The sequence below is a fragment of the Chroicocephalus ridibundus genome, chromosome 4, assembly GCF_963924245.1.
Source record: "Chroicocephalus ridibundus chromosome 4, bChrRid1.1, whole genome shotgun sequence".
NCBI lineage: Eukaryota > Metazoa > Chordata > Aves > Charadriiformes > Laridae > Chroicocephalus > Chroicocephalus ridibundus.
The window spans coordinates 63,041,779-63,067,785 of NC_086287.1; the positions used below are offsets into that span (position 1 = coordinate 63,041,779).

The 26,007-nt window shown below is 38.1% G+C and overlaps 1 protein-coding gene across 2 annotated transcripts in view; it reads right to left on the reverse strand.

Annotated features, from left to right (window-relative positions):
* Positions 1-4,619: 4,619 nt before the first annotated feature.
* Positions 4,620-26,007, reverse strand: part of JAG2 (jagged canonical Notch ligand 2) — a 72,148-nt gene continuing 50,760 nt past the window's right edge. The window contains exons 9-26 of one of the 2 annotated variants that reach the window (XM_063333360.1): positions 25,572-25,685; positions 24,879-24,992; positions 24,277-24,323; positions 23,823-23,996; positions 21,293-21,443; positions 20,823-20,987; positions 20,110-20,223; positions 18,798-18,911; positions 18,306-18,419; positions 17,293-17,409; positions 16,281-16,308; positions 15,154-15,239; positions 12,806-12,919; positions 12,507-12,622; positions 10,633-10,878; positions 10,066-10,197; positions 8,900-9,056; positions 4,620-6,942 (exon numbers count right to left, since the gene is read on the reverse strand). In XM_063333360.1, the coding sequence (XP_063189430.1) occupies positions 6,470-6,942; positions 8,900-9,056; positions 10,066-10,197; positions 10,633-10,878; positions 12,507-12,622; positions 12,806-12,919; positions 15,154-15,239; positions 16,281-16,308; positions 17,293-17,409; positions 18,306-18,419; positions 18,798-18,911; positions 20,110-20,223; positions 20,823-20,987; positions 21,293-21,443; positions 23,823-23,996; positions 24,277-24,323; positions 24,879-24,992; positions 25,572-25,685 (2,576 nt within the window). In that variant the 3' untranslated portion in view covers positions 4,620-6,469. The remainder of the gene's footprint in view (positions 6,943-8,899; positions 9,057-10,065; positions 10,198-10,632; positions 10,879-12,506; positions 12,623-12,805; positions 12,920-15,153; positions 15,240-16,280; positions 16,309-17,292; positions 17,410-18,305; positions 18,420-18,797; positions 18,912-20,109; positions 20,224-20,822; positions 20,988-21,292; positions 21,444-23,822; positions 23,997-24,276; positions 24,324-24,878; positions 24,993-25,571; positions 25,686-26,007) is intronic. The other variant, XM_063333361.1, reaches the window with a different exon arrangement.

Sequence of the window (26,007 nt, forward strand, 5' to 3'; positions counted from 1 at the left end):
GTCTGTGTTGGGTGCCCACACAGCAGATGCTGTTCAGTTTGGTCATCTCAACTCAAAAGTGGCAGAAAATAATTTTGAGGGCACGGAGCTCATGCAGGAAAAACAGCCGGAGACGTGGGACAGCATCTCTGCAAGTGGAGACAGAAGAGACTGAGACTCTAAACCCCAAGACTTAGGGAGAGAGAGGCATCTGCACTGTAAATCCTAAATGTTGCAGAGATGGTGGAGAGGAAACAACTGCTTGCTGTATTCATGTCACCTCACCAAGGAAGAGGTTCACAACAAACAGAAGGAAGCACTTTTGCACCCAATTCATGGTGTTGTCGTGGAACTTATTGCCACAGGATGTTATGGATGCCTAAAGCATAAAAGGGATGATACGATGCCGTGGAGAAGAGGTGCCTATCAAACACGTCTGGCATAGGAAGCCCCTAAACCATTGAACGACAGAATTGGGTGGGTATGAGAAGGACTCGTGCTGCAATTTGCTGCTTTCTTGCACTTTCTCTAAGCATCTGCCACTGTCCACTGCAGGACAGAGGACACTAAAATAGATGGACCTTTGATCTGCACCAGTACGGCTGTTGGCTGAATCAACGTCCGCCCACAGGTAGGGCTTTGTTAATTAGTAGGTGGGGTTATGCTCAGAGTTATGCCTCCGGGCAGATGGCCGAACCTTCAAAGGGCCTGATGCATGCCGCTGCCACAGCAGTTTCCAAACCTGCTCCACAGCTCCCTGCTCAACCTTCTTTCATATGTAGCCTATCGGCACAGCAAATCTGCCACAGGCAGAAGTCCCCTCCAACCCAAGCCTCCTTCAGATGGGTGGGAGAAAAGATAGGCTAGCAGCTGAGAAAGATCTACAAGTTAGCAACTCTTTCCCTACCAAACAGGGATGAAGGATTTGCATTTGGTTGGGTTTGTGGGTTGTTTTCGACAGAACATCTGAAAGCAACAGGCCAGAAAACAGCGTGACTCCCAAGTCACAGTGTTGCATCCTTACAGGACTGCCACTTTTACACCTGCAGAGTGATCCTTCTGCCTTATCCACCACTCAAAAAAAAAAGAAATCTTAGTCTGGTTTGCAGAAAAGCAGACATTCTTTTTGCCTCTTTGATTATAAAGAGTAATATGGATGGAGCATCATTAATATGAACAAAAGCATAACGCCTGATAACGCTGCCTGTTTAAGGGTTCCATGATATTTTTTGCCCATCTAGAAAAATTTCAAGCAGCGTTGTTGCCAGGGAAAGAAGTTAACTAAAGTTCCTCCTCTGAGTTTCTAAAGACCAGGTCATTTTTCACTCAAGCCAGTTGATTTACATACTCCTTTCATGAAGGTATTGCAAAGTACCCTTTGAGAAATACGCGCTCCATTTGCATAGTTGCATGAACAGGTTATGGGTATGAACTGTGGGACTTGTTATTGGCTGCAAGGATCATCAAGATAGCATTGTTCCATGGCAAAATTACATACCTTGTGCAAATCATGCTGATTCTCTGCAAATAACCTGGATATTTAACTTTGAGGCAGGAGAGTTGGGTCCCTCGCCAGCTCATTTGTAACTGACGTGGTGCTATGAATACAGACACCGCCCTGTACGATGTCTGTTTCTTCTTGCTCCAGAAGTAGTATATACAGTGTTAAAAGGAGACTCATATAAACCACCCAGATTTTACTGGCTTTCGCAATGGAAAAGGTGACCCGATGAACCATGAAACTTAGTGATGCTTGCAGGAAAAAAAAAAATACAATCTATTTAAGAATATTACTTACGACATTCATTTACAAACATTTAATTGCAAGCAGATGTTTACAATCAAGTGTTTGAAGAAGCAAGATCTTTGCCCTTAGACTAAGGCCCTGTTACGCTGAAAGAAATCACTTTTATACAGAGCAAAAGCAAGAAGTTCCACGTAGCCGTATAGAAATACTGCGTGCATGAGAACGGGTACTGTAAAAGGGATGAACATGGAAAGGATTTAGTCATATCTCATTCCCAAGGGGACCTTTTGTTCCTTTACTGTTTCGTAAGCCCATTCTTCATTCCACCATCTGTGATGAAACAAGGACAAGCGGCGAGTTAGGGACTGCTTTGCAGCCCTGAACAGAGCAAGTCTGAGATACGCATAATTTTTCCAAAGCAAGATTCTTAGTATGTGACTCAAACGCCTATTTTACTGTTGAGAAAGGAGAAAAAGCAAAGCCAACCTCCACCCTCCTCTCTGACAATAAGGCCCTCAAAGGTTACAGCTAGATTGCCTGGCAGAAGGGACGCTCACTGCCCAGGAAGGCTCACAGGCTGCCTGGACTCTTCTTCAGGCTCATCCTTTCTCTTGTTGCATCCAAAAGGCTGTAAGTAGCCCATCGGCACTCAAGAACAATGAAACAGAGCCCACACGTATGACTAAATTGAACCAACCCAAATACCTGTGCAAGCTAATTCTGTGCCACCCCAATCCCTTATTGTCCAAGCTACCTCACAACTAGCATCGCAACTACTGTCCTCCGCAGCTTTCAATGCCTTTCAACTTTTAGGTTGTTCCTGAAAACAAGTATGGGGCAGCAGCGAGTTTTTTTTACTATATGAACTAACTTTCCATCTAAGCACACTTTTATGTCAAGAGGACTAATTACACGGTTTGATGAAGAACAAACCGGACAACAGCAAATGGCCAAGTGTTTCAGGTTAGCATCAGAACTTGAAAAGAACAGAGAAGAAAAATTAACCTGGAACTACTCATTGCTTAGAAAAATCTCAAAGATGACCCCATTTACTAATTTTCATCATTACATAGTTATTCCAACAGATAGAGTTCTAGAAGTAACGTAATGTTTAGCGCATGTGCAAGAAGTTGAGATGTACAAGTTCAATACTTCACATAAAAATAAGTCAAAAGGAAACAAACCTGCTGAATGATATAATGTGGAGCAAGTGGAGAAGACATGCAATTAATTTAAGAGCAACATAGAAATAAAATCTGTATAAAACAGGTCAAAGTTAAATTGTGCAAGTCAAAAAGTTTACCTTCTGTTCATCCTCCACTTTTAATCATCTTGTTTCACTTATCTCAGTCTACATAACTCGCCCTTGGTCATCACATGGAGGTGGCATAAAATAATTCTTGGTTTTGGCAGGCACACAGCACTACCAGGTTGAACACATGCTGGTTTTGTGAATCCACAGGGGAACGAGTCCCAGACGCGGTACCAGTCGCTGGGGAACACTCTGATGCCCGCTGCCATGACCCCGTTACTTTATATACTACTTCGGTAATACGAAGAAGCAGAACTGGCGCCTTCAGGAGCAGTGAGCCAGCCCACTGCTGCACAATGCAACAGCAGCAACACAGCATTTTAATATGCGTATAAAAAAAATTGTGATTTCTCCTTCTGCCTACAGCAGCAACCCACTACGTTTATTTGTATTTATGTAAAACCTCCAACAAGGAGCATTCTCTCAGGTATTTTACGTACATTGTGAGTATCACAAATTGCTCTCTGCAGCAGACAGTCACAAATACTGCTCTTGGAAAGCAGAGAACACTGCAAAAAGACATTTTTCTATCCTGGCACTGTCCTGAATGGTTATAGCATTGCTCCCACTATTTCCAGGGAGCTAACAGCAGCCACCAGGTTCTCCCAAGGCACCAACCATGGGGCTGATTTTAGAACGTTTTAGAAAGTCGTCATTGAAGGAGTGCTGGTTCCCTGTCTCACCTTTGGATTTCCCCTCTCCCCCATCAGCCTTTCTTCAAAGGCAGGAGACAGATATTTGAAAAGTGGAAATCAAAGATAACAATAGAATTTGATTTTGAGAACTGACTTGGAAACAGCTCTCATCAACATAAAGACAAGCCAATACTCCAAGGAAAATAATAACCAAGTAACTGTACGATGACTGAAATAAAAACTCTGCTAGGATCTAGAATTCTGCTTTGGAGGTTGGTAGCTACTAGGAAAATTCAACTTTTATATTCCATATTATTTTACGTAAAAGTTCACCTTTTACTACAGAAATTATTCTGTACAAAAGCCATTCAAGAAACCCTAAAAAATGGGCGTAGACCTCACTAAACTGAAATTGGAGCATGACAAGCAAAAGGTCTGAATGGCTGCAGAGTAGAGGAGAAAGGTACTACTTAAAAATCCAACTTGATTTGGCAAGAATACCTCAAGCCTGTGCATGCTCGACAGCCCTCTTTATCATCCAAGGAAGCAAAACAATACTGCATAGACAAGCCTCCGCTCAGCAGCTGGGAGGAGAGCCATGTCAAAAAAGGCACATCATAGGCGCGGTCAGTAACTGCCAGCGAAAATCAGCCTTTGTACTTTGGAAAAAGGCAGTGCAGGGAGAGCCCCAGTTTACGTCCTGCAGGTGTCTGCGTCCCTAGAGCACATGTGAGATACCACCTCTGCGCACACTGTTAGCGGTGCGGCCGTGGGCAGAGGACAACGCTGCCAAGTCGGCTCAGGAAGTATGGGCACTTGGATGCAGGCTGTAGGCTCCGGTTACAGGAAGTACCGTGTATTACATCAGGACTTTCACTCCCCTCCTTCGTTTAGCCTCATCACATCAGTACTCCAAGCACTTCAAAAGCAAAGACAATCTGAAGTATCTTACACACAATGAGGGAATCATTTTATTAGATTATGGAAGACAGCAGCATTACAGTACAAAAAGTTACAAGAGTAGCAGAAAAAAAGTGTTTTTGGTTTAAATACTCAGGATTATACTGGGGAACATGAGAAGGATAGTACCCTTTTCTAAACTAACTCCTAATCAGGTTATCAAAATAAGTTTTGAATATTTAGCACAAGTAAAAAAGTTACAACAAACATCATTATAAAATGCTTTAATAAATAGTTTCTTTTCTGAAAGGTTTTTTTTTTTTTTAAGAACATGTCAAACAAAAATGTACTAAAACAGAAGATCCTGCAAAGCAAATCCTGCGGTCCTGTATAAAATAACTGGTTTCAAAACATTCAATTCATGTTTACATTGTTCATGGGCCAGAGTTTATACTCTCAAACATCCGTTCCTCTCACTGGTAGGGTAACTAGGTGTATGTAGTGTTACGCTTCTTCAGTACTTAAAATAAACTTATAAGTCTGCCCAGTTAATAGCAATAATAAAGCCTTAAAAAAAAAAAAACAAACCAACAACGCATAAGCCTTCCATTACAAATAACCATTTCTCATGAGGTACTCCCATCTTCTGAGATTGCCAGCCTTTTTTCTTTAGAGCAAAAGATGAATAAAGCACAACAGAAACAGGATTGAGGAAAATATTGTTCCCTTCATTAGGCCTGTATTTAAACGCAAAAAAGTAATACCACATGTAATTAACATATTCACAAAAGAAAAAAACCACAATGCCTCGCTATGTTGGTACTGTACAGTAGATGCACCCGTTAGTGTTCTTGAGATGGGCTGAACATGGGGATAAACAAACATTTCTGGATCTATTTACACGTAAGTGGTTATGTTCCTATGTAAATACAAATGACCAACAGATTTCTAACATTGAATTGTATTAACATCATTTTCTAATCTGGACATAATACCCAAAAAAGTCTTATAAACTGCCATAAAACCTCCTTTTCTGCAACATAAATTAAAAGGAATGACATGTAAAAAAAAAAAGACCAAAATATTTAAGTTATTAAATCAAATATACAGAGTGATTCATTTAATATGTACATATTTACAAAAAAAGCACTTTCACTATTAGAAAATAAACTGTGTCAGTTGGGGAACCTAGAGTTCTCACAATTTTACTATATTGATATGGCAGTCTTTGACAGTTGCTATAGAAAAAGTTTAATCTCAAGGCACTTGTCACATGCTTCAATACTGCAATTCTAAAGTAATTAAACAGAAACAAAAAGGCCACTTTTAAACCACAGTTGAAAGATCTCTATAACTTTTTTTTTTGTTCCTATTACAAAGTGTATAAGGCAAATTTGGAAAAAATCTCACAGAAGCTACTAACGTAACAAGTGCAGTGAGCTGCCATTAATAGAGATTCAAAGTCAAGAAAGCAGTTTAAAGTTCACACAATTTCCTCAACCAGGAGGTTTTAAAGCCACCATTAAATTAGAGCAAGTAATAAAAAGAAATACATTCTGTAAACAGTGTACAGTCTTTTGTAATAAACTTTACACATATTGAAAATACAACCTCTCCTCTGCCACACAGCGAGTGTATTATAAGTAAACTTTACAAAAATAGCAACTATCAAAGATTACTCATTTTTTTTCATCTGACAGTTATTGAATAATTTATACAAGGCTAAAGAAACAAAATAAATTTTATTTATTATTTTTATTTATTTTTTTTACGCAAAATAAAGAAACTATGAACATTTGACTCCAGATATTTTTAGTCCTTGATGCAAAGTGGAGATGTCAATTTTTCCCCTCCCCAGCAAGCATAGGCACAGTCTGCCTACACTCCAAATACAGGTTAGTCTCTACTGCCTTCAAAGTTTGATGCATTCACATTTTTTACAGATCTGTTGTCCATTTTGCCTATTTGATGGGATTTCTTTACTGGACTGCTCTCAGATGTGTCAGATGCCTTTGTAGGCAAAGGCTTTGCGAGTTTGTGAGAGAGGAATTTGTCCATTTCCTCATCTCTTTCCTCCTCTTCATCCTCCTCTTCCTCATACTCTACGTACTCCTCTACTGCATCACAAGTTCTTTTTTGAGGAGCTATGAAGTTTTTGCATTCATAACGAATGTCTTTGTTACTGTAAGATCTGTCTATAGGATTTCTTATGGGATTTAAAGGTGCCCACTGGTTATTGGCACCCTCTTCTCTGGGAGGACGACTTCTCTCTCTCTCTTTTCTTCTCTTCCGAGTCCACCACACACAGATGATTATACAAGTCAGCCATACAATGCTAAATACAGCACAAAGAATTGGAACCAAATAATCTAGAGGGCAAATGAAAAAAAAAAACAAAAAACAAAAACACAACAAAGTCTTGAGTCAACAGAACTAGATACATAGCATTTAACATCTGCAAGAGAAGTATCCATACATAACTACAGGTTAGCCCTAGAAAGATTTTTAGGAGAAAGGAAACAAGATGTCATTACAACACAATGATAACTGTCTGAATGCACTATTCCATTTAGAAATGCTCTTTACTAGTTTAAACCAAGTTAGAGTTTTGCTTGTTTAATGATGAGGGGGGAAATGCTAAGATGTTTTTTCCCACCCAACAGACAAACTGGTTATTTAAGCATCATCTCTTTCTCGCACACCTAAGCTAAGTTGGCCCAGAAAACCTCAGTAATGATTCTTAAGAAAAAGTCTATCCTTGTAGGAGGTAGGCTATAAAGGGTACTATGCCTGTAAGTAGCTCTAGAATTACTGGCACTTGCAACAGAATGAGGAGTCCTTTACCATCAAGACCACAGACAGTTAGGTACCAACTATTTCAAATAACATTCAGGCTAGAGCTATGTAACCAATTCACTCATGCATTCTTTAGGATGCTCCACTTCGAATTCCGAGTAAAACACTAGAATATTATCACTAGAGGTAAGAGTCTTTACTGCTCAATGATTAAACAAAACCAGTTGAGGCAACTGCTTTTCTCTACATTCCCAATCACAAACCCCACTAGTGTTCTCCCACGCACACAGACCCAAGTTATTTCTCTAGGAAACCATTCCTGAAAACTGATGTATGTTTGGAAACCATTCTCTAACACTAGCTGCAAGAGAAGTCAAAGTCTATCTACTTTCTTAGGAGAATCTTTGAAACTTATCGAGGAGGGAGATAAAGTAATCCCCCCCCCATCCCTTTTGCCTTAGCATTTAACACACAATCAGAAAGAACAGAGGATGAGGTATTGCCAGAATCTCAGCTCGATTCTTTATCGTCACGCAATTTCTGTTCAAGACAAGAACAAAACTCATACACTCCTTCAGGAGAGCTGAGGAAATAGTACATTTGCCAAGGCTTTAGCTGATGAAAGGCATTCCCTAGAAGGGAAATGCAAGGAAAGTGGAACCAGGAAATTTACTACTTGCTTGGACTATGGGTGGAAGATCTGCCAGAAGATTACATTGGGGACATCTAGTAAAAAGTTGGGAGAGTCTCCTACCAGTCTAAGATTTCTGGTCTGGGGCTTAGTTGACCTGGAGCCTAACTAGGGGTCTTCCACAAGACTGTCTCCTGCCTCCCTCAGGCAGGAACACAGGGATGCAAAATCTTCAACTGCTTATTTTGGCATAGCTCTTGGAGAGCCAATATTCAGAGATAAAGGTCTCTCCAATCACACCATATCCTCATTAAGAGGAATGAACATTACATTTTAAGCCAGCTGTGCACTAGTTTGAAACACATGTTGAAAAAGGGAACAGTTTTACATTATCATGGCCAAGTATTGGAAGATAATGAACATCTTTAATTCTTGTTAAAGTAAATAACACATAAGCACTTCAGAAGAGACTTGGTATCACACTATGTCTTCCCCTTCCCCATGTTTTCATTACCTCACAGCCTCAGTTTCTACAGTACAGCAGCATCAAGGCTGAAGCTGGGTTAAGGTCAATGCAGGAAAATCAGAAAGAATTTGAACAGCACATGAGAACTCCTCCTGATCTTGTGAAAGGTATGCTTAGACTGGAGAACAGGGTTGGAAGTCAGAGCCAAAACAGTGGCAAGGGTAGGTGGGGATATTATGCTAGGGATGAGGTTAAGTTTAAACTAGCACACAATCTTGATTTTAAAGCCACTTTCTCTTCAGCTAGTAATAGCAATTGAAGAAACAACCCAATCTAACATTTTCCCCAACATGTAAAGAAAGGTAAGAAAAGACCGACAGTTGGGGAACAGAAAATACTTACACACACAGGGTGTATGCATTGGGAACCTTACCTGATGATGAATTCCCAACAACAATGGTCTCTACTTTGACTTCAGTTACTGCCAACATAACAGTGCTGTTTTGCCGCTTAGTGATTGCATTTACTATTGTATTAGCAGCATTCTGTATGAGACTATTATCTTGTTCATCTCGATGCGGGACAAAAGACTACAGGGAGTGAAGGGGAAAACCAAAAAGTTATTTCAAACACCTAAACCATGGAAATCACATTTTTAAATCCAGCTACATTTTAATTGAGTTCACTAAGTTGAATTTACCTGACAGTAGTTACAAACAGTACCCTAAAAGTTTACTGTAGCAATAGCATGGCTGGCTCTATTGAAACTGCAGACGCAGTGTCAGACTTGGTGGGTAACACGCCTACTTGCTAATACAGCATACCTCAAATAAAAGGCAGCTGACTTCCATGTTACTTACACTGCTGAGCTAAACTTAGTCATAGTTTGGAGCACTTCAAGACGTGGATCATCTAGATAGAAGCTTGGACTAATAACAGTCTGCTCTATTTATACCATACACTTTGTTTCCTGCATCATGGCTCAGCATGTTCTTTATGGTACTGGTAGAGACAGACAGTTCAGCTTCTGCCTGGATAAACACTTTACTACGAAAATTAAATTTTTATTGGAAACTAAGCAGTATGCAAGCATTGAGTGATCTGGCTGTAAATACCTCTAAAGCAAGTCTTTATCTCAGTAAGGCAACAGTTAACTTTCATTTACTCAACTTGCATCTTCCTCACTTCCCACTTACGCATTTAATCAATATCCTGAAGCAGCCATACTCAAATGCACTGCAGAAACTTCGTCACAAGATCCAATCCAGTCACCTGCAACCACATCTCCTTACTGAAAAGGTCAATAGCCCAAGTTTTCTGACAGAACAGGTAGGCACCTGTTCACTAATTGGGGCTGAATCAGTCTTTAGAGTAATTTATCAGGAGGCTGTGGTAGCCTTCCGTCATTAATGAAACCTGCAGCTTCAGCTATCTAGCACTACAGGAAATTGCAAGATCACAAAATTGCTTTGCATTCAGACTAAGCCACAGATTGCACTACCTGCACTGAAGTGAAACAAGCTTAAACCACCTCTTCCCACAGCTCAAACTAATAAGAAAACGTTTGTCTATATATATCAATACAAGTCTCATACTTACAATAGCAACTTCCACTGCATTCTCTGTGGAGAAAGACAGATCACATAATATTATCAGAGTTCTGTCCCTAGAAACAGTCCTAGTAGCTGGTAAATACCGGATTTCAGAACAGATATTTTCAGTTGTAGTGCCCTGTTAGAAGCAAGGGAGATTGTATGACTTTAGTTCAAGAAAAAAAAATAGTACATAAAAATAAACATCTTCAGAGTTTTTGCAGTTACTGAGACATGATGAAGGTACAAAGAGGGCAGCACCACAGGGCAGGGATTTGGAACGAAGGGTGAGAAACTGAGCTTGCATGACTATCCCAGTACAGTCTGAGCCCATGTTGAAATGTAAGAAAAATAGTTCTTTGAGGTTTAAAAAAGAAAATAAAAGTCACTACGAACCCTAATTTTGCCTTGCCCTTTAGACAAAGCACAATTAATAGCAACAGAGGAGTGTAATAATACATTTTGCAAGTTTATGACAGCAAGGAGTCATATTAGAAACATTAATCTTCCATGCTTTGACATGGATTATATCCCTACATGTATTGCCATACTTCATTAATAATTCTGTTCTCACCTGTGGGACTTTGTCTCCGTTAAAAATTAAAGTAATTCTAGCACAGTCATTGTCCAAGTATCCAGAATTAGGCAGACACTTGATATTGGCAGGCAGAGGTTCAGAGGCACTGCATTCTCCCCAGTCCGTGCATGGCGGCTGAAAACATTTCATATACTTCTCCTGGCATTCTTGACCCATGGGACACTGGTTATTTGAATTATCCCAGTGTTTGTGTAACAGACAAGGTTTTTTCCCACACCACACCTAGAAATTAAAAAGAACAAAGTACTGTTACGGTTAATTGCTCTTATGCATCAAATCAAAATAAGTAATTCACATCAGATAGTAATTATCTATTACTGACTGAAAAAAACCAACCCAACCCATATTTCATTACTGCTGTACTCCTAGTAGCAGATGGAGTTGCTTTGCCACAAAACAAGGACATTCTGTATGGAGAAAAGAGTAAAAACTGTGCAAACATTACCCGAGACACCAGTGACTGGGCATATCTCCTTAGAGGCTTACAGATTTGTTATACAGAGGTTCAAGCGTTTATTTTAAACTAGACATATAGGCTTCTATAATCTAGAAAGAGAAACACCTCCACAAAGATTAATTTCTCTTCAGTATTTATACTGAGATCCTTGCCACAGAATGCTGAAGATGTGAAGAGCTGATGTACATCGGTGATAAGCACTGTCACTTAATAACCACTCTCCCAAAAGAAAACAGTGTGCTGGTACCCGCCAAGTTACTGAGGTGCAGCAAGCTTCCAAACGCAGCTCCATTTTATGATGTAATCTTTAAGATTCTATAATAATGTACAGCTACTAGTTTAGGAACCTCTGGACTTCTTAAAGCACAATTGCCAGCAAGAAAGCATATTTGTTCCATTATGCATGAAAGAACCAAACACTATATATGGATAAGTTGCATTTACCACATGACCATTTCTGAGATTCTAGTTACCTTCATGTACTGTTATCTTCTAAAGACATCTCAAACTTGCCATCACAACACCATAAAGGGTCAAAATTAGCATTTCCAATGACTATGTGCAAGCTTTAGTTATTTCTTTACCTAAAATGCATACCTTGCTAAATAAAGACTAAGGCTGGATAGATTTGTAAGACCCAAGGCGTTTTTAAACCGGTGCTTCCAATGAAACGTGGGAGACTGCCATGTGAGGCAATGTTGTAAGTGCTATTAGTGCTCATCTGGAGCCACCCACCCAGCCCTACAACTTGTAAGCAGCAGTGATCTTGTCTGTCTCCAGCTGCACAGGTACCAAAAATCCACTTAGAAATGCTATGTCAAGAGGGCTGAAAGGCTTGGAGCACATATACCAAAATGTTCAATCTGCATTTAGGCTAATTTTTTTTTAAAGTCACAACCACCAGGATATAGTCCATTATAAACATACAAAGGTTGCAATTTCTCAATTCATAAACCTACTGAAGGACAACACAAAAAGGCAGTTATTACTCAAATCAAGAAACCTGTCTTCCTACGCGTCCTTTGCCTCACAACTAATGTTTCAAAATATCAGGAGCTCTAAATTTTGTTTGCAAAGCTTTGGCAGAGTGATCGTTATTCCACTCCAGTTCATATTTCCTTTTCTGCGAAAAGTGCCTGTCTGCTTCTAGAGAGACGGTTCTAGCAGGTAGAGAGCAGGATAGTAGCTTATGATTGTTTAAGGACAATCCCATAAGTATTAGGACAATCCCATCAGTATTTTTACAGGAAGTTATTAGACACCTTTTTTTGAACAGTTTGGGGGAGACCTATGCAAGAATCTAGATGGAAGAAACCAAAGATTAACTTGTGCACGAAGAACATTAAGTTTGTTTCAGACAGAAAGATTTAAGAAAATAGGTCAAAATGCCCACCTTGGTGCAGTCAATGCGGCCATCCAAACAGTGGCAGTTGTTACATTCTTGATCCCACCTGCTGCCATGGGGAAAGGTCATTCCTCTAAGCCAGCAAGGCTTTCCAATTCCAATCACTAAGAAAAAAAGCACACTCAGACACTTCACCTCTTCGATTTACTGAAGCTATACAAATTTAAATATTAAAAAAATACTAGCTACTGTTCCTTACACATCAGACTACTGTACATAAACTCTATACTTGCTACATTGTACCCTACTGTTTTCTGGGTGAAGACTGATAGCTGATATGGGAATACCTTCTTGGCACCTAGGACCAATTCTTCCAGGGGGACAAGTGCATCGGTATCCGTTTATTTCGTCTATACAAGTGGCACCATATCCACAAGGGGAGGACTGGCATTCATCGATATCTAGATAGAAAATAGGTAAAACTCAATGTCAAGGACATAGAACATTGTAATCAAACGTTTACTGAGATGTAATCTGACAATACCCGCTTTCTTAACAAGCAAAGGACAGTTTGGCTTCAGAATTAATTTCCTAATTGGATGATTATACCATTTCATCAGTAACCTCTAACAGATTTCTCATAATTGCACCCTAATTGATCAAAGAAGCAGTCATACGCTGACTCATCTCACAGAGCAGAGATGTTGGACAGCTGAAGGTGCTAATGTCTTCTCCACGTTCAGCTATAAAACTGAAGTCCCACATGCTGTTCTGGCACTAATCTCAGACATTTAGGCTTCCTAGAAAGCACGTGCTTTCAGGAAGTTATCGCAGTGCAAGAGATGAACAATGAATTAGCTCAGCAGTGTTCAAAAAAAGTGACTTTCTGCAATACAATTCACCATAAGGAAGAAGAAGAATAGTTTAGACATTTGATGTTACTTTTCTTAATAACCTTGAAATAGTGAGTAGATCAATTTTGTACCTACACACTTAGCGCAAAAGCCTCTTAAAAAAATAAAAAACCCCACAACACAAAACCTTCGAAGATTCAGGCTCAGCCATAGAAATCTACTGAAAAAGGCAGGGAGGCATAGCCCGTTCAGATGCACAGCAATGTGTTATTTGTTATCCCGGGGAAGTGACCAATACCAATTCATACAACAGTCTACCAAAGGCAACAGAAACCAACCTGTCAAGTTGTGAGCCGCAGGTATTAACTGCTTCATTTTCAACCATAACCATTATCTTTCAAAGCATCTTTCAATCACTGAACACGAATGCCCACTCCAACCCCTCAGAAAAACTGTTTTAACTCCAATTCTTGACTGATGCACAGTATCAGCTCATATTCTGTGTTTAAAGGACTGGACTTAGAAAGTGAATGTGACAAGTGGTAGTAGTGAGACTGTTACCCATGTAGGCAATGGAAAATACCAAATAGGTGTGAAAAGGCTTTTGGTTCTATTCTAGCTTCCTTCAGAAGTGCTCTAAAATGAAATTTTATGCAAATAAAGAAGTATAGAAACTACTACAGGGCTTAACTACTCTCTCCTCCACTCTTCAAGCTGGTTTAAGGTTCTCCAGCCTCTGCACACTGATAAAAATGACTATTAACTGTTTCTATTATCACCCATAAAAGGCATTTTTGTCAGAGCTACTCCTTTTGTCTATACCACTCTAAACGAGAAAGAAAAAAAAGCCTGCAGTGCCATTAGTAATGCACAGTATTTATCTTTGACTACAAAAAGTCCTCTCTGCATTTCTTGTCTGGAAAAGGAGAATTCAGTATCCCTCACTGCATGTCTAGATGTAGATACACGATTATCTGCCATCCCTGATTCTATATCCAGAGATCACTAAGTTGATGCTACCACAAGTGCTACGTCACCCTCTGACTAGAGGTGTTGGCTCATTTGCTATCTGCCAGAATGAGGATGAAATCTCAACTTGAAAGCACACCACCATACTGATGGAGTGGGAGGACCAAGCCCAACAGCCTTGAGGCTACAGAAGCCTCAAAGTGTGATCTTCTGAAGAGGCAGAAATAAAGTGAAAACCAGGGTATCTATTATATGCAAGTCAAAATGGTAATATTCCATTTAAAAAAAAAAAAAAGGACTCTTCCAAAACACTTCAGTGCAACTTTAAGGTCTTTGGTTCCCCTCTCTTTTCAGTTTCTACCCTTCAGGATAATTGCAGTGTAATAGGTTGGTTTTATAGCTTTGAAAGACCTTTATCATACTTGGTTATTCACGTGCCAGCATTACACTCCTGATGTTTTTGTTTTCGTTTGCAATGTCTCAGTGGATTTCAGTTTCTAATGTTAAATGGAACGCCTAGTGATATATGTCACCTTTAATGACAAGTTGCTTACCAAGAAAAATACTTAAAACTTAATAAGCTTCTATGAAGCCAGCACCACCAAACCTTCAGAAATGTCTGATGAAATCCATCAGCCAAGTATTGAGTATAATTTAAGTCAACTCATTTCAGTTCCATTTAACGAAATGAAGAAAGGAACACAAGTTGCCATTATTTACAAGGTATGAGTACCTGGCTGACTGACAGGTGGTTTCAGCTTCATTATTTGGAATTCAGCTAACCTAATGCAAAAAGGGTCACAGGGTGTTCTTTCTGATTTGTGTGTCAGAATGGTACAACCTTTCAGGTCTTTACCCATACAGGTACTTACTAATTCTGCAGTCAGGACCAGCAAACCCAGGCGCACATTCGCATCGAAACCAATTCACACCGTCAACACAGATGCCTCCATTGTAACTGTAAAAATAATGAACCTATCATTACACCAAGCTTTCTCAGGTTAGATTCGCTGAAGCCTAAAGATGAGCAAACCCCATAGGTCTTATGCGGCGTGTTCAAATGCAAATTTCTGTTGTTCCTGTTCATAATACTTTCTCACTATTCAACAATGCAGAATTAAAAAATCCCAGCTAATTCATAATATGAGTCTACTTAAGTCATATACATTGTTTCATTGGTCTCTAATTAAAGCTTTGTTAATTAAACCTGCTGTTGTTTAGGGGGATGTTCTATTCCCATCAATAGAGAAAGCATAATGCTACATAAACAGTATTGCTTAGTAAGTCACCTGTTAAAACAGCAACATCCTACAGAAGTGCATGCATACATGGGGAAGTATATCAAGAGAACGCAAGGAGATAAAAATAGCACTGTAAAGTGAATATGGAGGAAGTCTGAGCTTTTGCAAGGTGGGTTGTTGTGGTTTTTTTTTTAAAATACATGAAGTACAGGTTATTGTACCAGAATGGACAGAGAAAGATAAGGCAGATGGTTTGCTTCACTCACATATCAGTATTTTTCCTCTTCAACCATAAGTATCAACCTCTATATTTAAAATACTCCCATTGTATCTTCCAAAAATTTAATCTTGTTTTAAAAACACATTTATACATCGTATTTGATCTAACAGTACTTTTTATGTTATCTAAAATTATTTATTGTGAACTAACAGGTTTTGATTTCTCATTTTTTTACTAACTCAACTGTAGATGCTCAAAATGTTATCAAGTCTGACTCATTTCATATCAAAGTACTGGCACAAAGACTACACTAAAGTACTTTTACCTGTTCATATATGAATCAATTTAGGATTGTTTCGTGGTCTTTGTTGCTTTCAAGGAATAGACAAGGCATGGCAAAAAATTGTTTTAAGATTTTTACAGAGGCTGGCTTCACTTATCTTAGGGTAAAATTAGTTCTAATCTGGAATGGAAATCCATATTACTGTGCTCACTTTTATTTTCACAATAGGCACAGCACTGGACTCTGCATACTTACCATGGATGAGGGTTGCAGTCATTGGTATCTATAAAAAAGAATACGGAGTAGTGTAACTAGTAGCACATTTATTTTCTAATGCGTAATATAGTTCAAGAGACACCACATTTGAAAGCAAAGAAAAATAATACAAAATTGAATGTTTTCTTCCACACTTGCAAAGAAAGTTCAATTAGACCTAACAGACCAATGAAATGCCTTAAATGCAAAATTTTACAACTTTGGTGTATTTTGATGTATCAGCAGCACAGACTGATAAGCAGCATGATGGCAATATAACAGAAATAAAACAAGGTATCGGTGAGATTTGTAGTGTATAATTCAACGAGGCTCTAAAAGCTTTCTAAAAGACTCCTGTTACTTTGGCACTTCATATGTATATGTGCAACCAGCCAGATTTCTTAAGCAAATCTTTCTCATTATAAATGACTTAAAATTATTTGCTAGCATTTATACTAGCACTGTCAGCTTTAAAACAGTTAATTAGGGCATACATCAATACAACAGTAATTTCACAGTAGATTTAGAGTAGAAACAGAGCTCAAGTTTAGATATTCCCCCCTGTGTTATGCCTTTAAAAATAAAAAAAAGAATAAAAATCAAAGCTGCAGGCTTTACTCCACCTAACCAATTCATTGTATTGGTATGTTGAAGAAGTTAACAGCTATCCTCGGAGAAAATGACGGAGTACACACTACTGCCTGCCCTTTTCATTATTGAAATCTGTATTTCTGCAAGGATTTTTTTTTCCTCTGCACACATGTTCCCAAAAATTGTATTTCTATAGAAGGCCGAAAGTCTTATTTTGGCAGAGACTAGGTGCAAAAAGAAGCACAACAAGTTCTTCATTCATTACTCCAGCATCATCTTCTTTACTTACCTCCCACCCTGAATGATTCACATGTTTTGGCATATGAACTCTATAAACTTGCTTTGTTTCAGTTAACAGCTCTGTGCCAAACACTCCTAATATCCCAGGAGAATGCAGGGGAAGAAAAGAGAAAGGCCTTACTCTGTGTGCATGTACGTCCTTCCCATCCTTCTTTGCAGATACAGGAAAAGGAATCTCCACTGCCAACGCATGTTCCACCGTTCATGCAAGGGTTTGGAATACAGCTGCTGTTTTTAGCTTTGAAAACAGAAAAGGTCTCTATTAATACAGAAAACAAAAAGTATCTATCATCTGGATATGTCAATATCACAATCATGAATAGCACTTAAGTCAACAGTGCAAGACTTACAATAAGGTCAAAAGACTTCAAAAACAGTCACATCACAAGATAGTCTCTCACCTACCTTCACTATCATCCCAATTCAATTGTTTGATTGAACCATGAAGTTTTATTAAAAATATTATTTATTTTTTCCCCATCTGCATAAGCATCCTTCAAATACTACTAAGTTCCTACTTTGGCAGTGAGTTACCCAAGTCATGAGGTGTACTTCGTTCAGATTTTGATTAAATGCCACAATTGTATCCAAGAAGTAGAAAAGCTATACTAAGTTACCTTCATCCAGCTTCTTAGTCCTAGTGAAGTTTCATATTCAGAAAAATGTACCATGGAGACTACATTCAATCCCCCAAAAGATCCAAGAGTAGATCCCTACAGCAGGCAGAAACTCTGCAAATCCACTAGGAAGAACAGCTTCATTTCATTTTCCTGAGGATGTCTGCTCATACATCTCTTGATCACAAACTTACTCACATTATGAACCTTCAAGCAAAGTGGGGGACTAAGTTCACAAGAAAACCTTTACACAAGGTCTCTAAAGACTAATAGAGAAGTTCCAAATCTGCCCAAGGGAAGCTATGTAAAAGACCACATAAGCCACCTGCAGAGAACAGCTTCCTAAAAATCAGTATCGTGTCAGTTGAGTGAAAGAAGTTACTCTCAACTTCAGTCACCAGACAACTGGAACTGATTTGAACTAGCCAGCTGTATGCCTATTTACTAAAGAGTTAAGTATCAAACACTTCTCTACTTCTTCTGGCTTTTTCTGTAGAAGATGATTTAAAAAGCTTACCAGTGTTGCAAGTACTTCCTATCCATTCCGGAGGACATGAACAGCGGAATGTGTCTCCATCATCATAGCATGTTCCACCATTGCTGCAAGTATTTGCATCACATTGGTATTCACCTATAAATCACAATAAACCAGTTTTAATTTCCATTGGTCTTGCTGAATTTTAAGATCAGCTACTTTTTAATCACAAAATTAAAGAGACTTCATATTTAAATGCAATAGTATGAAAATTGCATAGTTCCACTTGCTGTATTACAGTAAACAACCAAAAGAGTGGAATCTAAGAGAATCTCTTACACCACCTTTTCACTACATGAAGGAACACATTTTTTAAATGTTCCATTTTGTTGCTAGGAAACTGGAAGAAGTAATGAAAATATGCCTATTATTTCACTGCAATTGTTTTATTTTAAATTTCAGGAACTCTGGTCTCACGAGAAGAAAGAAAACAAATCTTTGGGTAAACTAAAGATCAAAGTAAAGAACACTTACGTGAATGGCAAGTTTTGCCTTTCCAGTCATTCTTACACTCACAATAGAAGTCATTTACCAAATCAATGCATCGGCCACCGTTGTGACATGGGTTAGGAGAACAATCATTGAAATCTAGAGAAAGAGTTATTCAAATTAGATTATCTAGCCTAGCCAAGGCCATGAGAAAGTATAAAATACTTCTTTATAAAGGAAATAAATTGTGTACTATTTAGGAAGACAGCATTCCTAATTGTTATGGGGTCATCTTTATATAAGCAAGGAAAAAAATCTCTGATTTAATACAGAATAACATGAATTATGAAAGATTTTCTGACAGCTTAAGAGAAAAAGTCTAATTCAGTATGGCTTCTAAGTAGAGCACCAAAGTAGTTCATTTTTCAAGCAAACAGCTGCATTCTGAACTTCAGAGAAAGCTTCCTAAGTAGGGACCACAATGTCCCCAGCCCAGGACATCCACATGAGACAGTTAAGGCTCCCTTCTCCTGCTTTATGTCTCAAAATACAGAGAGTTAAAGTCATTAGATGGCTTAGCCATATATATACATACATACACGTGTGTGCATACACACACCAAACATATACATATGTGAATTTTAGAGAAGATTCTTTTCACTTCAGAAAAATGTTTTAAAAGTTAGAACATAATTACTCCAGACTAAACTTCATCTAGACCACACAAAAAGCAGTGATAGCTGCCAAAAGCGTCTCAAGCTATGGCAGCAAGAGTAAAGGCCTGCTCCCACTGAACCAGGAATACAACACCCCTACTCATGATATTTATTGAGTACAAATTCAGGCTTCAGCAGGTCTTTTTTTTACTAAAGGAATAGATATTAAATTTATAAATTCCTTCAGTAAGGTGGAAGCACATTATAGCTTGCACTGGCTTAAAGCTAAAAAGCTTTTCAAGTTTGGAAACCACTGTGTATGAGTAGATTGGGTAAGGGACAAGCTTCTACATACAGTAAGTATTAAGTAGTATATACGCTTATAGCAATAAAAGCAATATAATGAGTAGACCCTCTTAACAGAGTATATTCACTTTTGCCTCTCCTCAGGAGAAAAAGTTCTCTCCTTCTGAGATATATCCTGTACTATAGTAAAGAATCAGATTATGGTCCTATTAAAGGAACTGAACCTTTTAGAGCAACTACCCAAAAGCCTTCTTGAAAATACTTTTGCAAACACCACCACATAGACTGTAATTACAGAACAGACAAACCACCTTATTATTAACCACGTACCAACCACCACTAACTGTTTCAGCAAAGCCCTACTATTTGACCCTGCAACACTCAGCAGTACTCACTTGTGTCACACAGTTCTCCTTCCCAGCCACTTGAGCAGAAACATCTAAATGAATCAACTTCATCGATGCACGTCCCACCATTCTTGCAAGGTTTTCCAAGACAATCGTTGATATCTATGGCAAAAAGTCAACAATTATCGCTCAAGGCTCTCTTCACCTACCTAGAGAAGTGATCTACACTTGTGGCTGCAGGAAAAGCAGCACAAAGTTATACTTCGTTAGTACATACATAAGAACAGCTCAAACACCTATTTTCAAGCCTGGTAAGGTTTATAGATGTATTTTCTTTCATGTAGCAAGCCAAACCAGAGCATTAAGCATTAACCTAGCAAAAATATCCAGGTGTTCAAAAAATACCTGGAACGGCAATACACATGCTCCTAAGTTGGGCTGTCAATGTGTCTGTTGCTTCTTTATCATCCCCATGTTGGAGAAATCCACGGCTTCTTGTAAGACTGTACATAAAGGTAGTGGGTACAGACACATTCACATTGAAGTTGGACTAAAGCCAGTTTTCCTTCACAGAGGAAGTGTGAACGACTACAAAGACAACTGTTACCAGAAGAAATTGGATTTCAAGTTGCACATCTGAAACAACGTTCTATGCAGCTTCATTAAAATCTTAATTTATTTTTAATGTTGTAAAGCTTCATAACAAAAACTTGAATGAAGTTTTAGAGCAAAAAAATAATTTAGAAGAAACTCCTACTTACTTTCGTGACAGTATATTCCAGTAAAACCTCTTTCACAGGCACAAGTAAAATTCCCTCCTGGCTGACTTATACACCGTCCGTGAGGCCCACAAACATTAGATGAAATGAAACGGATTCCTTCTTGGGTAGCATTAGTGAAGACCTCTATTGTACAGCTGTCTATTACTAAGAACGAGAAGTATTTCATCAGACTTATAATCTGTATCACCCATAAGTTTTTAGTTTTAAAAGAGTTATAGAAAAATTAAGACTAATCACAATTTAAACATTATTTTAGCTGTTAGTTACTCTCTACCTCTTTATAAATAAAAGCTGTTACAAGCATGTCTTTTCACTGCATCATTATTTCACAAAAATCCAAATGACTACAATAAAATAGTTTATGCGTTATACTATTTCCAAAAATACTACTTTTGTTTTTTAATGTAGCATCACTACATTAAGACAAGTTTCTGGACAACAGCAGGTACCTTTACAAGAATTGTTCTTGCAGTGGTCCTTGAGATGAGAACAATTCTTTCCATCATAGTCATCAGGGCAGGCACAGTAATAATCTCCTCCCAGATCATAGCATTTAGCCCCATTCTGGCAAGGATTAGGTTCACAGAAATCAATATCCATCTGTAAGAGAGACCATAGTTAGCAGCAGCTGCTTCATTTCCCAGGAGTAAGCAGTTATCTGCATTGCCAAAGACACAGATGAAGATAATTTACAAGGAACCTCAAGTTTTAAGAAGGTTTATGAATCATAAATATTGTATTCCATCCTGCAACACAGAAAAAAACTTCAGGTTACTTTAGTCAATCCTAACACAAAACATTTCTGATACTGCTAAAAACATATTCCTTCGCAGGAGGCTGAATAAGCACATTTGCAATAACTTAGTTAAGAACAAGCCATTAAAAAACATTTTACTGTGACTATTCTGGATCATTATAAGTCACTTCTCTGTCCTTCACACTCACATATTAAATGCTATTATGCAAGTTAAGTAACAGTGCACTTGTCAACTGTGTGTCTGCAAGACACCTAAAATACACAAAACCTTAAAAAAAAATCCTATTCTCTAGAGCAACTTCTCTTCCCATCTCAATTAACACAGAATTTACTATAGAACCTTAAAAAAAAAATACCCTGTTCTCTAGAGCAACTTCTCTTCCCATCTCAATTAACACAGAATTTACTATAGAACCACATAGTTTGGAAGGGACCTCTAGAGGTCAGCTACTTGCACCTCCTGCTCAAAGTAGGTCTAGTTAGAACTAAGCTGATCAGGGCCTTATTCTTACAAATACTATCACCCTGACAATTTACACACAGAAATACTAGGTATATTTTGAACACTTCTTACCATCTGATTCAAAAAAGCAAAATTTAAACCTATCTTTCATAACGTAACCCTTGACACAGACAAATTACTCTAGCAAAGCAATTCTGCTTCTTCTACATCTTAGACCATCACACAGTATCACTGACTGGTGATGCCCTAAATTGGCCTTAAAATCTACAGAGGGGCCCCAAAAGGGCTACTGTTACATCACAGTATCTTTCCTCCAAACCGTTATTCTTAAGGATTCCTTTCCTTCTCCCTCAAGTGAATCTTTCCCTCTTTTTCTACCTTACAGACTTAAAATTAAGTCTAATAGTGGGTTTGGTCACTATTTTCAGTAGTTCTGTAGCTAAATAGGAGAAAAATTCAAAGCTAACCAAAACAGAAGGAACACAAATGGTGTTAAGTATTTAATTCAGAGGAACACGTAACAACTGCAGCTGCATTAGAGAGATTTTCAGCAAGCTATTTCTTGCTCTCACATGAAACATTCAAAGCAAACTACAAAAAATAGCTAAGGTCTGAGAAAGATTCTCAGATCTCCTCTATCAGATGTCTCCATTTGTTTCCTTCCATTAGAGTAAATTTCCCCTTCCCAATGCAAGTTCAGTAGCTGGTACTTTAGCATCTGGAATCAATGGTAGATATTTCCTGCAACACACAAGGCAAGCAGCCAACTCCCCCCTATTATTCAAGCAGATTTGCTAAAACTTTAATTACACAGTATGGTATGAATCAGCCAGGAGTAAAGCACTCAAGCTATGATCCTTATGTAGAAATGGTACGTGAGCTATTAGGTACTGCACCAATTTTATTAAACTGGTCAGTATCTGCAACCCTTTTAAATTTTGTATAAAAGGAGGGCTTTTTTTTTTTGTTAATAATGTATATAAGACAGAATAAGATTACTTCAGCATTTATGTGAGATCACTTCAATGTCTTCCATGAAAACTTCTCGAGTAAATCAACCCAATTCTAATCCAGTGCCTCCAGTTGATGCTGCCTTGCTAATTATAACACTTACATGAATTTGGCTATAAGTAAAAGCCACAAAGTACATACTTAGGGCAATATAATTTTACATTAAGAAGTCCAATGTCCTCACTAGAAAGAGACAGATCTTCATTATCATGAAGTACTTTATGAATTATCACTAGCACTTCAGAATTTCAGATTTGAATCCTTATTTAAGCACTAGAACTACATGTTCCTAAAATGATCTCAAACAGAAAGTTCTGAGAGCCAATACTTGTGTATCTGCCTGCCTTTAATTATGCAGATACTCCGACCAACAGCAGTGGGATTACTGGAAAGGTAATTCAGTTATGTACTTCAGAGTTATTAGGATGAACACCTAAAACATTCTAGTGTAACAAAGGGACGTGGTCCTGAAAATTACAAAGGAAAATGTTTCAAGCTTAAGGAATACCTGCAGCCTTAAAACATTTACGAGAGCCAACACTTGCAGTCTATCAGGCTGCAAATTCAAGTGTTACAGCTACTATGACAGCACTGCACAACAAATTTACTTATTCAGAGTGTCAAGTAACAGCTACGTCAGTCAGTTAATAGTTTAGCCTTGGGTTACTCCCATTTAAACCCAGATATATGTTTCTTTCAAGAACTCAATCCACGAAAAGTATTGCAGTAATGTCACCAGTGCTCTCACCTCACAGAAGACTCCTGAGAAGCCCTGTGAACACAGGCAACTGAATCCATTCACCAGGTCTTTGCAACGGCCTCCATTTTGGCATGGGTTGCTTTCACACTCATTTGTTTCCGTCTCACAGTTTTTTCCTGTGAAACCTCGAGGGCATAAGCAATGGTAACCATTCACTTCATCCTTCACGGATGGGGAAAAAAAACCAAGCAAAAGTAGAAAGAATTGTTATTGATAATAATACTTGCATACAAGTATTCAAGTTATTTCTACATTCTGGATTTGTGAACAGCAGGAGCACCACATAAAATTATTTTTTGAAATGGTGCAAGAGCCTGCAAGTGCAATACTACACTTTTAACATTTAACCTCATTTAACCAACACGTAATTGCAAAAGATAGAATTCATAACTAGCCAGAACAAGATTTATTTTCAACATGGCATGTAATAAACAAGAGTTACCTTACAAGTTCCTCCATGTTGACATTGTCCATGACAGTCATTAATATCTATGGATAAAATATGCACGGCATTAGAATTTATACTGGAAGACAAAGCTGAAAAGTACAGGTCTAGCATAAAAATACAGAACAAATGATTTTCAGAAAGGATTTTTCTAGATGTTTCAATGAAAAGCAAGGATGCCTGATGTCTGAAGAGATTAATATTTTAAAGAATATGTAGCAGAAAATTACATACTACATATTTCTATTACAGTGTAATAGAAATTAAATCAAATGCTATCAGATAATTTCACATCTATCATTTTACCTAAAAAGTATTTTAAATTGAATTAGTACACGATATCATTCAGAATCAGGAATGAGTGAGTAGGGAGATGTTTATTAGAGTTATGTAAGTGTACATCTAAGCTCATTTTAATATTAATTACACCTCTAAATAAATTTTCAAGCCATATTTTCAATTTATATTGCTGTAAGTTAGGAAAATTCTGACAACAGGGGTTCTTTTCTGTACAAGTTTGTATACTATCATTCACCATAAAACCTTTTTTTAAAAGAATAAAGCATCCTATGATCAACATATATTAAAGAAATACTAACTGATATGACAATTTACTCCTGTCCATCCTGGAATGCAGTCACAGTAATATCCACCAATGAGATTTTTGCAAGAGTAAGCATTAACACAGGGTTTCCCCTCACACTCATTAGCATCTGTGAAAGAAGATAAAAGAAAGAAGAGAATAAAGCACCAACCCAGAAACAGATTACCACAGCACCAAGCAAAGTTCCCATGCAATCCAAGCATCAGAAGCTCATATTATACATTGGTATGGCACTAAAACCATTTACATACCACAGGTTTTTAACGCGCACTTGTCTATAGTAGCACATGCATGTTATCTTACTTTTCCCTTTGCCAAAACTCAAAAAGGTAATATGTTAGTTAGTGAGGGCAAATCCCTTCCTTGCCTCCGTAAGCTTATAGTCACTGTTCTGCCACCATGAAGAAGGAGCTACCATCACCAAGGCTGCATTTTGAAACAGAAAAGTTATCGGGCATTCTAGAAGAACTATTATAAGTAAGCTTAACTTGGGGCTTAAATAGTTACAGGTTCACTTGAAACTTCTGGCTTTAAGATCTATTAAAGAAGAGCTAAGATACCAATAGCAACACACATCTTCAGTGTTCTCTTTAATAAAAATCGTATCAGAAACACACTTACAGAGTTATTTTGCTATTTAGGAGTAATGTCCAGTGGTCTTCAAAACTTTAGAAGGTAATTTACTTACCAAGCTGACACGTTGCTCCAATCCACTGTTGTGGACATATACACTCAAATGCATTAACACCATCAATGCAGGTCCCTCCTTGAGCACAAGGGTTAGATGCACACTCGTCAATATCTGGAAAGTCAAAGTATGCCTTCCATTATATGGTTTAAAATTTGGCTTAAACTGTGGGGTATAAGTTATTTTGAGATGAAGGGGGAGAACATACAAACAAATAAGCTTAGGAACAGACTAACATTTCTAACCTAATTTTTTACTTAGGCTTTTCTCACATCTTTGATATAGAAAATTTCAGAGTTCCTCTCTCCCCTGCCTGCAAACAACAAGGTGATTCAGTTACTCTGCTAACTATTAACACATTCACTGAAAGCCATATTCCTGGATCACGACATAAGTTTAGCCAGGTGTTTTTTTGGGGTTTTTTTTTGGTTTTTTT